At 43.3% G+C, this 14842-nt stretch overlaps 1 protein-coding gene across 1 annotated transcript in view; it reads left to right on the top strand.

Annotated features, from left to right (window-relative positions):
- RBM19 (RNA binding motif protein 19) overlaps positions 1 to 14842 on the top strand; it is a 125613-nt gene that overhangs the window by 33934 nt on the left and 76837 nt on the right. Inside the window, exons 17-21 of the mRNA XM_054997032.1 lie at positions 370 to 527; positions 4635 to 4695; positions 5714 to 5793; positions 8549 to 8604; positions 9813 to 9929. Of these exons, the coding sequence (XP_054853007.1) occupies positions 370 to 527; positions 4635 to 4695; positions 5714 to 5793; positions 8549 to 8604; positions 9813 to 9929 (472 nt within the window). The remainder of the gene's footprint in view (positions 1 to 369; positions 528 to 4634; positions 4696 to 5713; positions 5794 to 8548; positions 8605 to 9812; positions 9930 to 14842) is intronic.

Raw genomic sequence — 14842 nt, 5'->3', positions numbered from 1 at the left:
AGTACTTTTAAAGCATTTCACCTACATCGTCTTGTAATCTGCAGCAGTCCAGTAAGGCAGGCTGATATTTTTAGCTTCCTATTGCAGAAAGGGGCTGTGAGTGGCTCCCTTGAGCTGAGTTCTTAGCAGAAGCAAGATTCGAATGAGGGACTGCTTGAATCACCGTTCCTTCCTTTTGTCTTTGTACTACACAGCTGTCTCAGCTGAGAGGTCCTCCCTTTGGTATTGACTTTAGCTAGTGCCTCCTGCCTTTTCCTCCATTTTAAGGTGCTCTAGAACTGTGTGTTGATGCTCTTTGCAGATTTGCTACAGTTCCCCTTTGAGGGACTCATTGCTGTATAATGGCTGTGTTTCAACCTGGCTTCGCAGGCAGCTGTGAAAATGAAGAAGGTAAAACAAAGCCAGAGGAAACCAGAATGGAAGACGAAGATGAGGAGGAGGAGGAGGATGAAGGAGAAAGCATTCCAGGCTGTACTCTTTTCATAAAGAATCTGAACTTCAGCACCACAGAAGAAACCCTAAAGGAGGTAAGGCATGCATTCCTAGTGTCACTTCCTTTCTCATTGACCAGCAGCAGTCTTAGTGATTCTGGGTCCTTTGGCAAAAGTCCAGGATGGGGACCCAGAATCAGTACTACCCCTCCACCAGGGCCCAAGGGGTGGCATTCACCCTATTTATGGAGGGTGAGCGAGTGCTGCTGCCACCAACTTAGCAGAAGCCCAAGGTGCAGAGTGGGCAGGTCCGTACAGCAAATTCCAAGCTGTTTAGCTGCTGTCAAAGGCCCAAAGGGAGTTTGCATGGGGCAGTCACTGAGCTGCACAGCTGCTGTCAGAACTCCAGAGGATGTGTGCTTGCACCTGAGAGCTGGAGAGGATGGGTGTAAGTAGTGGCAGAAGCCTACCTGCCTACTCCTCCTCTTCTTTCCCCCTCTGTCAGGGAGGTACATTGGGTGGTTGCCCCACCTGGGGCAGCTGCTCTGGGTGCCCCATGGCTTAAGACCACCCCTGTCACTGGCTCTACCAAGCTAGTGGCTGAGGGCAGAAATGGAAACTCCTAACTTCTCTATCACTCCCCAGGGAGTGATTTTGTTGACCTGCTGAGTCATGGTCATGCGACCACTGGTGAGCTACTGATTGGTCCCTGCACACATGGAACTACAGTTCCTGACACAGCTTGTACGCTTTCTCTCCTCTCTTTCTTGTTATCCTTTACTCTTCTTGAGGTAGACGCTGCACCTTGCAGAAGCAGGTATGAGGCCATATTTTGTGATTTTCCTTCATTTACTAAATAGAATCACGTAAAACCCACCAAGCATGTATTTTCTCAGTCTGAGGTCCTTGAAAGCCTGCTGTATGTCTGATTATAATGGCATTGCTGCTGAGTCTTTGGAAGAAGGATCACTTAGGTTATCTGTCTTCAGGTAGATATTGCTTGTACATCTTGAAGCTCTTCTCCATTTGTATGGCTAGAAATTTTAGAAGTCCTTCCTCCAAGGAACTCAGGGTGGCATTCATGGAAATCTACCTTGTGCAAATTGGTTAGTCTGAGAGCGAGCGATTGGTGTGAAGCAACTCTTTTTTTTTTTTTTGAAAATTTTTTTATTGGGTTAGGATCAAATGTTTACACATTACAGTCAATATTCCCATTTCCCAATTTCTAACCCCCTCCCTTTCCCCCCCCATTTTGTTGACTTCCAACAGTTTTCCAACCCTTTATCCCTTTTCCCTTACTCTTTATATATTCCTCTATCTAACAAATATATATTCTCCCTTTATTCTAAGCAAGACTTCTTTAACTATTTTTGATACTCTGTACCCTGACTATGAGTCCCTTTTTCCATAATGGATAAACAATTTATCCCATTTTTCATTATTCCACTTTCAAATATTTCTATATATCCTAAACTATGTAAACCATACATTCATATAAATCAACCAGTTTAACTTATACTCTATATGTTATTCATTCTATCTTCTTCTTTCTATTTTAGTTATATTTGTTTACATTAGTATTTCTCTTCCCCTTCAATCATAAGTCTATATATGATATCAATCAATTTGACTCATATACAGCTGGTGTGAAGCAACTCTTGAACATCATTCTTTGGCTGAGTGGTAGTGCCAGTTGCTTGGCATGCAGGAGGTCTCGGGTTCAATCCCTGGCATTTCCTGTTAAAAAGTCTCTGGTGATAGGTGATGTGAAAGACCTCTGCCAGAGACTTTGGAGAGCTGCTTCCACTCTGAGCAAATATTACTGACCTTGATGATCTGATTTCAGTATAAGGCACCTGAATATGTCAGGTGCCTAAGTGTATATTTGAACCTTTCCCAGCCCTAGTCTGACCTGTCTGTCCACAAAAATAGTTTCAGGTGGCTAGTGGTGTTAGTAGTAGATCAAGTTGGGTAGCCATGTTAGTCTGTCTGTAGCAGTAGATAAGAGCAAGAGTCCAGTAGCAGATACTGAAGATGTGAGCTGTGGCTCATGAAAGCTCATACCCTACCACTAATTTTGTTAGTCTTAATAGGTGCTTCTGGACTCTTGCTCTTTTCTACTACTGTAGAAGTAATAATTAGTAGTAGAAGAGTAGTTTGTAGAAGAGCAAGATTCTGGTCTAACGACGGGAGCTGTGACTCTCAAAAGCTCATACCCTGGAAATCTAGTTGGTCTTTCAGCCAAACTAGACGAGACGAATTACACAAGGCTGTCTGTTCCTACCTGCTTGTGTCCATTTTACCCCAGGTGAACACATGTCCTGAAGCCCTAGTCCATGCATGTGTCGGGTAACTGATGTAGTTGCGGTTGCAAGTGTCCATAGTCATAATCAATGAGTCGCCATTGCCTAGCGTCGATTTTGAGCGGATTCCACTTCCCTCCCCTCTTTGTACCCTTAGATCCAGATTATTCCAAACTGTTCTTTTCATTTGGCATGTTTTAAATTCTCCCATTTTCTAGTTGACACCACCGCCTGCACCCTCCTCTCCCCTTAACTTTTTCTTCCTCCTCTCCAGGCAGCGTCCTCGATTGGGATAAGGAGGAGGTAGGAAGAAAGATCATGGCAACATGATTATGCATCTGAGCAAAAGTTCAGAAACATGCCTGATACATGAACCTGAAAGGGATGGGGCAGGGGCGGTACTTGTTCTCCAGTTTGGCTCAGCAATACCAAGCAAATTGGGTAAAATTTTGCCATTGTTTCCAATGGGAAATGCAATTCAGGGCTTTCTGGGGGTCTTGGGGGCATTTTAGTACCAAATTTTACCAAATTTGCTGGGGACCTACTTTTAGTTGTTCTCTAAAGACTCCCCAAGTTTCATGAAGATTGGACTTCAGGGGGCCATTTTATGGGCCCCGAAAGAAGGTGCCCCTAGCCACCTCCAATCTCCATTATTCCCTGTGTGGAAAACTAGGGGGGCTATCTAGGGGGCTGGGGTGGCATTTTGCAAACAAAATCCTACATATTTTCAGAGGACCTACTCCAAACTGTCCTCTAAAGACCCTGCCCCCCCCCCAAGTTTCAGGGAGATTGGACCCTGAGATAGGCATGATCTATGGGTTTCCCCAGTTGCTGTCAAATTTTTTCTAAAATAGGAAAAAATGGTGTGGCTGAGGTCACCTTCTTTGAAGGGCCATAAAATGGCTCCACGAGGTCCAATCTCCCTGAAACTGGGGGGGCGGGGTGTCCTTTAGAGGAAAGTTAGCAGTAGGTCCCCTAAAATTTTTGTAGATTTATTTTGCAAAATGCCACCCCCTCCTCCCCCTGGATAGCCCCATAGTTTTCTCCATAGGTAATAATGGAGATCAGAGGTGGCTGGGGACAAACAGGCAGGAAAGAGTTGCTTCTGGCTGACAGCAAGAAATGCTGCTGCCGCTCCTGAAGTTGGGATTGCCCACCCCCCCCCCTTTGCATAGATGCCCCCCCCTTCCTGGTGGGCCAAGCTGCAAAATCTCAGCAGAGGGGTGGTACCCCTTTTTTTAAACACCCCCCCCCAGGAAACCTGGCAGGGTTTTTTTTCCTTTGCTACATCCAATTGAGTAAAAAAGTCTCCCTCTCAGAAAAGCTGCAGAGGAAGTTTTGAGCATGCGTGAAGAAAAGGTGCATCGTGAGATACCATCTCTCGTCTGGGAGGAATGGGGAAGAAACACGTGCCAGTCTGAGCATGGGACTGAGTGCAGTGTGGCTGCAGTGTGTGAGTGAACAGGAAAGCAATGGGGAAACACCTGTAAGTGCATTCACATGTCGTACACATGTAATTCGTCTTGTGTAGTTTGACTCTTTAAGGTGCTGCTGGACCCAAATCTTGCTCTTCTATCTATTTGCAACAGTTCATTGGCCCTCAGTCCCAGGTTTCGATTCCCACCTTCTCCAACCTTAAATGATCTCAAGCATCAGAGCTGCAAAACAGAGAGAGACATCCACTGAGATTGTCCAAACTAGGTTGGACAGTGCCATACCAGAAGGCTAATGGTCTGACTCGTGAAGCAGTTTCTTTTGTAACATCACTCCATGAGGCTGGCTGCTTTTTCATTCTTTGCAAGGGGAGCAGATCCACCACATTACTGGGTAGGACTGTCAGAGGAATGCAATGCAACCCTTTCAGATAAACAGACTAGTATTTGATATTTTTTCTTTTCAGGTTTTTTCTAAAGCTGGAGCTGTGAAGAGCTGCACTATTTCAAAGAAGAAAGATAAAGCAGGTATCTATCTATCTTTTTCAGTATTCTGTCACACTTTAGAGAGACCATGAGGACACAGAACCCCAAAAGGGGCTGAGCTATGCTGGAAGAAGCAAGCTTGATTCTTAAAGAAGTCATCAGAAGTTAGAAACACTCTCAGCCCCTGCCCTAATTTTTCCCTGGAGTGCGTGTATTTACTTTCTCTTACATAAGTTTGAATAGCTGCCATTCATTCCTATGGAGCAAAGGACAGAACAGTACTTAAAAGTGAAAAGCGAAAGAATGGCAGACAAATGCTAGGCAGGTGGAGGAAATCGGGAAAGTAGGGAGTGGAAAGGAGGAACCAGTGTTTGGGGTTGGGGGGGCAGATAAGTAACTGAGATGTTGGGGAACAGAAAAGAAGAACCAGAGAATATTTCCAAGAGAAGGGGATGAGAGAGCTGAAATAGTGGACTGAAGGACTGGAAGGTTTAATGCAAGGGGCTGGCACACTCCTCCCCTCTTGCCCATACCATTTTCATCAGCCCTTCATTTATGTACCATATTCCTGGAAGTTGCTAGACAGCTACTTAAGGTGGCATTTGTTCAAGTGATGCCCTGAAACTGGCCTGTTCAAATTTCTCCCTGCTTCCCAAGCTTAGTTTGCTGAGATTCTGCTTATGAGAGTTAACAAGCAGGCTCCAGAGGAGTTAGCCGTGTTAGTCTGTAGTTGCAAAATAGTAAAGAGTCCAGTAGCACCTTTAAGACTAACCAACTTTGGCATGAGCTTTCAAGAACCACAGCTCTCTGATTCAAATGCATCTGATGAAGAGAGCTGTGGTTCTCAAAAGCTTATGCTACAATAAAGTTGGTTAGTCTTAAAGGTGCTACTAGACTGTTTACCAAGCAGGCTATGACAGGAGTGTGTTGCTGCTTTCGGTGTATTCAGATGGTTGGAATTGGTCTTGGTATATTTGGCAAAGTCCTTATCCTTGTCCATAGCTAGATTCTGGAGTCTGTGAATGCAATTTACCTCCATGTCTCTGAAATTATTTTCCAGGCACACTACTTTCCATGGGGTTTGGATTTGTGGAATATAAGAAACCGGAATATGCTCAGAAGGCTCTTAAGCAATTACAGGTAACAGTGAATGCTATTTGCATTCAGATATATATTTAATTTCTGGGTTTTTTAAAAAAAAATACCTTTTTAATTAGGGTTGGACAGGGCATTTAAAGGCAGTGGTATGTGGATCTGGTGCCCTAACAGATCTAGTGCCCTAACACGTCTCTCCTCCATGGAGATGGATCAAGATGGGTAGCTGTGTTAGGCTGTCTGTAGCAGTAGAAAAGAGCCAGAGTCCAGCAGCACCTATAAGACTAACAAAATTACATGACTCACGAAAGCTCATACCCTACGGCAAATTTTGTTAGTCTTATAGGTGCTGCTGGACTCTGGCTCTTTTCTACATCTCTCCTCCTAAGGGGTATGTTCTTTACATGCCTTCTCTTCCTTCCATTCTGCTCCCTCAGGGTTTTGACTCTCCTTGTTTTTAGGCATATACCCATCGTTCTTTTTGTTTTAAGACTGCACCTAAGAACATAACATGTGATTGAGAGTATCATGTGTTTTGAAAGTACACGTATCACGCAGTGCCATTTTTCAAGTCATCAGTAACACACTTGGGTTCACAGTGTATATGTTAAAAAGTCTAAATTTAGTAGCATATTCCAAGTTATTTCAAAATGTTTATCTTGGAAGTAATAGGCAAGCACAATGAATCTGCTGTACCAAATTATGCCATTGGTCTGTTTAGCTCAATATCTGACTAGCAGTGGTTCTCTAGGGTCTTGGGCAGAGAAAGACCTCCCCCTTCCCACTATTTGCTACCTGAAATCCTTCCGCTAGAGATGCCAGAGACGACATCTAGATATTTTACATGCAAAGTGTGTCTTCTGTCAGTGAGTCATGGTCGTTCCCACCACTAAACTCCTAGCTGAAAGCTTCTAGTCAAGGAATTTAGAGGAGTTTGGTTTCCATGGTGTAGAAATCTGGGAGTGGAGAAAGACATGTAGAACGCACACAAGTGTATAGTCAGTTGAAGTACTGTCTCTTGAGTACCATCCACCTATAATTCGGATTTCCATAAATTGTTAAATGTTGTAATGTCTGGATCGGCTTTCTTCAGTAGTGCCTTAGCGTGTGGGAGAAGGTGTTGGACTGCTTTAGATGCCCAAGTAAAATAGGAGTTCAGGTTATGTACTTAAAAGGCAGTTCCTATGGTCTGTTGCTTTCTCTTTCTTGTGTGACCAAGAGAAGGAATCCAGGATGATAGTATGCAAATGAAAGTCAGGGTCACCATTTGAATCTGGGGTGCAGTCTGGGACATAGTTGATCTAGGGGGAGAAATCTTACCCCTGGCTTCAGATCTTATGGATCCTCCGAGTTTTTCCTGGGCGTTTGCTGGGTGTAAATCATACCCCAGTGTGGTCTCAGTGTATCCTGTTTTTCCCCCATGTAAATGTGTAACTACCATGTTCTCCAAAAGAAAAGTAATATGCTTGGGGCTTTCACATTGCCTTGTCCACCTTAAAAGATGTACATGATAACCCAGTTTTAGTGGTGGGAAACCTACTCTCTTCTCCTTGCCCACCCTCTGGTGACTTACAGTGCAATCCTGTTCATGTTTTTTTCCCAATTAAGTCAATCAATGATTCTTTCTCCCAAGTAAGTTCAGCCTTAATGACTCCGTATGTATTTTGGTCCTTCCAAAATATGAATCCCCCTTCTCCCTTCTGTCATCAGGAGCAGGGAAGGGGTTGAATCTGGGTTCTCGTTCTGCCAAAGCTCAAGGCTCTGTTGCTTCCCTGCTCCAGTCCAAACCATATTCTCCAAACGTGTTCCAGCTGTGCACCTGTCTGTCTCAATTATTTATCTCACCCTTCTTAGGAGTTTAGGGTGGCATCTGTGGTTCTTCTCCCTTCATTTTGTTTTTTTTCACAAGCCTGTGAAGGAAGAGTTAGTTAAGAGAGAGTGATTGTCCCCAAATCCCCCTGTGACCTGCATGACTGGGTAAAGATGTGAACCAGGTTTTTCTCAGTCCTCATCTGACACACTGACCACAAGGCCACGTTGCCTGTCAGTGGGGCCTAATAATGAAGGAAATGTACAAAATGTGGAAAGTTTGGGAGCTGGGGTTTAATTTTAATTTGTATTAAATTTAAAGAAACATAACATTTATACCATACCTTATATTCAATAGTGTAAATTCAAAAAAGGTGCGTGTGTGGTTGTAAGACCATTTGTTAGCACTGTGTTTGTGCATATAGAGAGAGGGAGGGAGGCAATGACAAACCACCTCTGCTCATCTCTTGCCATGCAAACTTCTTGAGGGGTGACCATATGTTGGTTGCAACTTGATGGCACTTAATTAATAATTATATAGTTAGCTAATTTTATTTATATATTTACTCCATTTGTACTCTACCTTTCTCCCCAATGAGGACCCAAAGCAGGTTACATCTTTCTCCTCTGCGCTATTTTATCCCCACAACAACCCCGTGAGGTAGGTTAGGCTGAGAGTGTGGGACTGGCTCAGTCTCCCAGCAAGGTTCCATGGCAGAGTGGAAATTGGAGCCTCCCAGAGCTAGTCTTACACTCTAACCATTAGACAACACTGAGTCTCCAGTTATTATAATAATCTTATAACGATAGTATTTACTAACTGGGTGCTTACTTACTCCAAAACTATATTCTCGTTCAGGTTCCTATCCAATTAGAAAACTAATCAATCTGTTATAAAACTGCTGCAGAATTATATATTTCAATAGACAAATACAACTTTTCCCTCCAGAGATCTTAAAAAGGAATATGTTTGTTTTGTTTTGCTTTTCAGGGTTGCTCTGTGGATGACCATAATCTGGAAGTAAAGATCTCTGAAAGGGCCATCAAGTAAGGCTCGCTGCTACTGGTTTCTCCCCAGCTGAAATTGGAACAGCATCCGTTCCTATCTTGCTTGCATTGCAATCCTGTTTGATAGACATGTGGAGTGGGGTAATTCCTGCTGACTTAAGCGGGAAAGATTGCTGCACTGCCTAGAGCAATCTTGCTCCGAGCAAACACATATCCCTGTGCCTGGAATAAAAAATTAGCGGTGCAAAAACGCTGATGGAAATTTCTGCTAACTGGGGAGCTGATGGATCGAAGGGGTTAAAGGGGCCCAGGGTACAGTGTGAAGAAACATGATGCAGCATTGTTGCAAAAGCTAAGCACCTCTGTGCCTCATTAGCCCTTGAATGGGAAATCACCTGAGGACCCCACTTGTTCTGTCCCAAATTCCCATTAGGAAAGAAGCAAAATTAATTCAAAGGGAGAAAGATCACGTTATTTTATAGTAGCTTCTGTATCTCTAGCTACTCTGAATTATATAAAATATTTGTTTGTTTGACTTTTATTCTCCTCCATGGAGCATGGAGCAGCTGATGTGGTGTTTCTCATATCTGCACAAACACATCATTTCATCATCACAACAACCTTGTAAGGTAGATCAGGCTGGGAGACAGTGATTGGCACTTTAGGGCTAAGTTGGGGATCTGAACCCAAGCTTCTGAAGTTCTAGTCAGACAGTCTGAGCCCATTTTGCCATAACACAAGCTGAGAAAAATGGGCTGATAATTGTATAGTAGCAAAGAGACTTACCTACAGATCAGGAAGTCCGTCTTAAATCCTTAGGGAAGTATGTGGGTATGTCTGTCTCTCAGTCCACCATACAGATTTGTTAAGGATGACAGAACATGAACGACTTTGAACATTTGAATGCATTGTACAGATTCTTAGTACTTATTATTATTACTACCCTTTTTTCAGATTCAGTATATCCACCTTTGCCATGAATCCCCCAGATAGTGGCCCAGCTATATTCCAAATTGCTTAAAGTGGTGCTTTGGGACGGGAGGAGGTGGAAGAACTTCCTTGTGCATGGAGTTGAACTATAGGTGGCCTCTCTTGGCCCTTTACAGCTCCTTGGCAGAAAAGACAAGAATGCAAATTTATCTTGGAATGTACCTATATCTTTGATCAGTTTAGCTGCTGTGTTTCTCTGTGGCACAATTCATCTGCCTTTCCATTGTGTTGTGTGTGTGTGTGTGTTTTTAAACTAGGTCTGCTGTGATTCCAGCCCGCAAGAAGCAAACCAGCAAGAAGCAAAAGAGCTCCAAGATCTTAGTGCGCAATATTCCCTTCCAGGCAACAGTGAGAGAGATTCGAGAGCTTTTCAGGTAGGGAAAAGACCTTTTCTGGTCTGCATTTGGCTTTCCCTGGCTTTGCTTATGATCTCAAGCCAATCAAGGCAATGACAGGGAGGGAGAATTGGCTAACTGGGATGGGAATGAAGTTTGTGTTGCGTGGTTTGTGCTCCTTCTCTGGCAACATTAAGGGCAAGTCGACAGGACTGGGAAGCATTCATACTATTGCCTTTATATTATGGAAGGCTTTGCACACAACTCTGTATAGTTGGGGCTGAACATATTGTGTGCCATCAGTATACATTCTGCACATTAAGCTAATGTTTCTCTCTCTCTTATTGTAAATTATACTCTGTTTATGATTGGGTTAGGGAGAGGCAAGTATCTGTGTAGAACACTCAGGTTCTTCCAAATGACAACTGCATGCATCTGACAAAGAGAACTGTGGTTCTCGAAAGCTTATGCTACAGTAAAGTTGGTTAGTCTTAAAGGTGCTACTGGACTCTTCTGTTTTGCTACTGCAGACTAACACGGCTAACTCCTCCGGTTTCTGTTTTGGAAGCTCTTAGAATTGCCTACAGATTACCTTTGTTGTCGCAAGGACTAGAAACTAGGGTTTTTTTCTTAAAGAAAACTGAGTTTTAAAAGCTCAAATTCCCAGGAACCTTTGGCCAATGTCACATTTTGTGTGTGTTGCTGCATATACATGGAATGAATTGTGGCATTACACAGAACTATAATGAATTTTAGGTATTTGGGGTCTATATCTTTGCCAGAAATCTATGTAAAGACCATCAAAACAAGAGGTTGGAGCACATTCCCTGGGAAGAAAGCTGAAATCTTTTAAGGCCACTTAATCAAGATGAGAATAAAGTAAATTCTAAATGATGGAGAGAAGTGTTTTTTCCCTTTCTTGTAACACTAGAACTCAGTGTCACTCAGTGATACTTATTGGTGGCAGGTCTAGGGCAGACAAAAGGCAATACTTCTCTACACAATGCATCGTAAGTGTACAGAATTTGTTGCCAAAAGATACGGCGATAGTCCCTAGACTGGATTGGCATTAGAAATGGGTCATTGCCTTCAGGCCCTGTTTGTGGGCTTCCCAGAGGCTGAACTGTGTTGGAAACAGGAGACCAGACTAGATGGACCCTTGGCATTCTTTCATTCGTTCCTTTCATTCATTCTTATTTGATGGCTCATCCTTCTGAATCTCTGCTTGGTTCTAACAAAGTTGGATTTCAGTCTGGCAATGACACCCCTTGTGTTTTTGAAAACATTGAAACGAGGTCTGTGTTGAGATCTTTTCAAACAAATAAAGAATTCAAGTAATGACCACAGTTGTGAAATACACAGTTGTAAAAGTTGTGATGTGATATTCCATGAATGTACTTTTTCTCTTGTACGGCATGTTCCAGGAATATATATTTTACTGCTCTTGCATTGAGTTGCTTTTTAAAAAAAAAATATATAAGGTACTGGTTATGAATCTTTATAGCTCAGTGTAAGCATAATGTTGTCTCAGCCACAGATCTTGGGCTACCCTTCTCACATGAGCCTCTTTTCAGTTCTGGAACTAACTGTGAACCGAGAATCTGCCTTATACCAATCATCTGACTCAGTAGTATTACTAACTCTTCCAAGCCTCAGGTAGAAAAACTCTTCCATGGCATCTGCTAACTGAAATCCTTTAATTAAAGATTCCTGGGACTGAATGTGGGACCTTCTCCATGCAAAGCCGGTGTTCTGCTACTGACCCACACCCCCTCTTCAAAACCCTTCCCTATGGTTTCTTTTTTTTTATTAACTGCAGAAAGTCCCAAACACAGTTAATATCATGATGCGAACGGTGCTTTCATTCCAACCAGGGTTAGTGAAAACGCCTGTGCAAATGTAATCCTGACCATAGTTGGACCTGAAATTAAAAGAAAAAAGCATGTATGCTTAAGGACAGTGTTAAATCTGCACTGAGCAGGTATTTTTGGAACTGCATCATTAACTGATACTTGGCTTGGCAGCATAATTGTTCTTTAATATACAGTATTTTGCAGAATTGTGTAAGTGGTTGTTAAAAAGTCATCTCTATTTGATGCTTTGCAGTAGAGATGGGCACAAACTGGAAAAAACGAACCATGCGGTTCATGGTTCGTCTCATTTCACGAACCACAAACTTTCATGAACCTGCCCCAGTTCATGAACCGGTTCATTTGGTTCATGAAAACGTCACATCCAGGTCAGCAAATCGTCACTTCTGGGCCAGCAGAAGGCCACTTCCGGGTCAGCAGAGGGTCTGCATGAAGTCCATCCCCTGTTGCCTAGGAAACTGATTGATTGGCGCCAAGCTGTCTGCAATGATGAACCAAAAAACAAACCAAATGAACCAGCCTAAAGTTCATGGCGGTTCGTCAGAAATGGGCTCTGACGAACCACTGGTTTGCGAACCACGAACCAGCTTGGTTCATCAAGAACTTTGGTTCATAGTTCGGTTCGTGCTCATCTCTACTTTGCAGTAATGACCTTTTGGATTTTGGTTTTTTTTTGAGTGGTGGAACAAGTGCATGGGGAATGGGAGATGTTAGTCCTGAGAAAATAGGCATTTCATGAGAGGATCCATAAAGCAAAGCAGATCTCAGTTTTCATGTGTCCTAACTCTCCGTAACGTACAGTTTTTGAGCCATTTTTGTTGGCAGTTGGCATGCTAACGGATGTTGTTTACAGTATGCTGTGTGTTGCTGAAATTTGTGAGAACTCTGGATCGGCTTCTTTTTTTGTTTTTGTTTTACAATGGCTGTTCCACATTTGGAACAATGTTGCTTCTTTTTTGTGTTCATTGTCTATAGAACCAAAAATGTGTTCTGTTTTCAGCTCAGTTTACCCTGCAAACCCTAATCCAGAATGAGTAGTTGTACAGCCCCATAGGGGTAGGGGTGCAGCAGCATTTACTTTTCATCCAGTATTCCTGGATACTTACTGGGCTGTTTGTTTTTTCATTTTGTTTAGCAGCTTTATAGACTGCCTTTCAAAACCAGGTCAATTAATAATGATTCAAAACATATATAACACATAACAATCGGTAAAATTAAATCCGGGGTGTGGGGGGCACACCACTTTGTGGCCAATAGAACAATGAAGGCCAAAGGCAGGTGTTGGACGTAAGCAGGTTGGTCTTAGCCAGATTAGACATGGTGACAGGAGACCCACTAATTGAATCCCTTGCTGTTAACCCCCGTCTACTGTGGCCTCAATCCACATCAGGGCCTCTTGCATTTAAAGTTTTCTCCCCATGTTGCTGTCCTCAGCCTGTCCTGTGAAGGAAGGATCCTGTGTTATTCCTCCATAGGGTAAATCTCAGTGTTGGGGAAAGGACAATTGAGAGCATGAAAACAGCACGAGCGCGTTGTTATGGTTTAAAGCAATGCTCCTCTGTGCTGGGGTTCTATTCCAAATCTTGGTACTCTGTGGCTGCAGTTTGAAGGGTTTTTTTTTTTAAGCTGGAGATCGATTTATCGAACCCCTGTCACGAGAGCCAACGTAGTGTACTGGTTAAAGTGTCGGACTAGCAGCTGGAAGACCCTGGTTTAGATCCCCGCTCTGCTATGAACGCTCATGGGTGGATCTGGGGCCACTCACTCCCTCTCAGCCTAACACACCTGTTGTGAGGATGAATTGAAGGAGGGGAGAATGATGTTAACCACTTTAGGTCCCCACTAGGGAGAAAAGTGAGGAATAAATACAAAGACTAAGTTGGCCCTTTTGGACCCGTTTGAAAGGGCCAAAGTCCTCCATCTAGCAAACTTCAAAAAAGTGTCAATTATGCAACATGCAGGGTGGTGGCAACAGTGGGAAGTCCTTCTGCAATTGCTACCCATCTAGTAGACAGCAGACCCATCAAAACATTTTCCATACTTTATCTTGGAGAGCTCAATAAGCTGCTCCCAGGACATGTCCATAAAGTAGCTGTATTCAGGAAGGCAGAAACTGAAGACAAAAGCTGTTTGAAAATAATATAGAGAACAATCTTAAAAGCAAATCTGTGGATTCATAAATGAACACTACTTGCCAGTAGGCAGCCTGTCCTGATTTCGAATTCCAGGTCTCCATTCCAACTCCTCCTGGCGGCTTTGTTAATACAAAGTGTTGCTTGGGTTGCTTGCTCTTCCTCTATCCGGCCTGCAGGGGGCACTGTTAGCCTTTGCTGGAGATGGGAGCCAAGGGGGGGGGGGGATTGCTCCCAAATCGCTTTCTGTAATGTCTTTGCTAGGCATTGGTTGGCAGGACTGCCCATGGAGGTTATAAGGCTGGTTTGGGGTGGGAGGCCGAGTGGGTGGAACTCTGTTGATTCATGCCATCAGAAGCCACTCCTGAAAAACTCAGTTTCTGTTGCCTTAACCTGTTTCTTCGGAAATTACTGCTAGTCTGGGTCAGGAAAGCATATGCTCTGCACACACACATTTCTCTCTCTTTTGGCTAAGGCAATTCTCTTTTCATCACCTGGAATCTATACTTACAATTAGAAGTTGGGGTTGAGAGCCGAAAAGACAAAATAGGTAGGAATTTTCTCCTGGCTTCAAAGGAGAGGGTGGAGGACCAAATACGAAGGCCAAGAGCACAGCTGAAGGCCTTTGCAAGGGACAGAACTGCCCACGTGCTGTAGGTTTTTTTTCCTAGCAAAACTGAATTCTGTGCCGATAGGCCAATGACTTTTTCCTCTTAAATATAATTGATGCTTTATTAGGGCTATGGCATTCTGCCTTTAAAAAAATGGGTACATTAATCAATTAAACTGGTTGACTAAAAAGGTGCACCATCTTAAGAGAATTGCCTTCTTTTCTGATATGTAGGAGGGAATGCCTCTTCTGAGATAATGTCTGTGCAACGCACGTCTGCATTGTCTTAAAGGCAAAGTATGCCTTTTGCTTCTGAGCTGCTCTTTAGCTACAACAGCA

This window comes from Eublepharis macularius, chromosome 13 (genome assembly GCF_028583425.1).
Source record: "Eublepharis macularius isolate TG4126 chromosome 13, MPM_Emac_v1.0, whole genome shotgun sequence".
Lineage (NCBI taxonomy): Eukaryota > Metazoa > Chordata > Lepidosauria > Squamata > Eublepharidae > Eublepharis > Eublepharis macularius.
The sequence above is the reverse complement of the archived record's forward strand: the minus strand, read 5'-3'. Positions and strand labels throughout refer to the sequence as shown.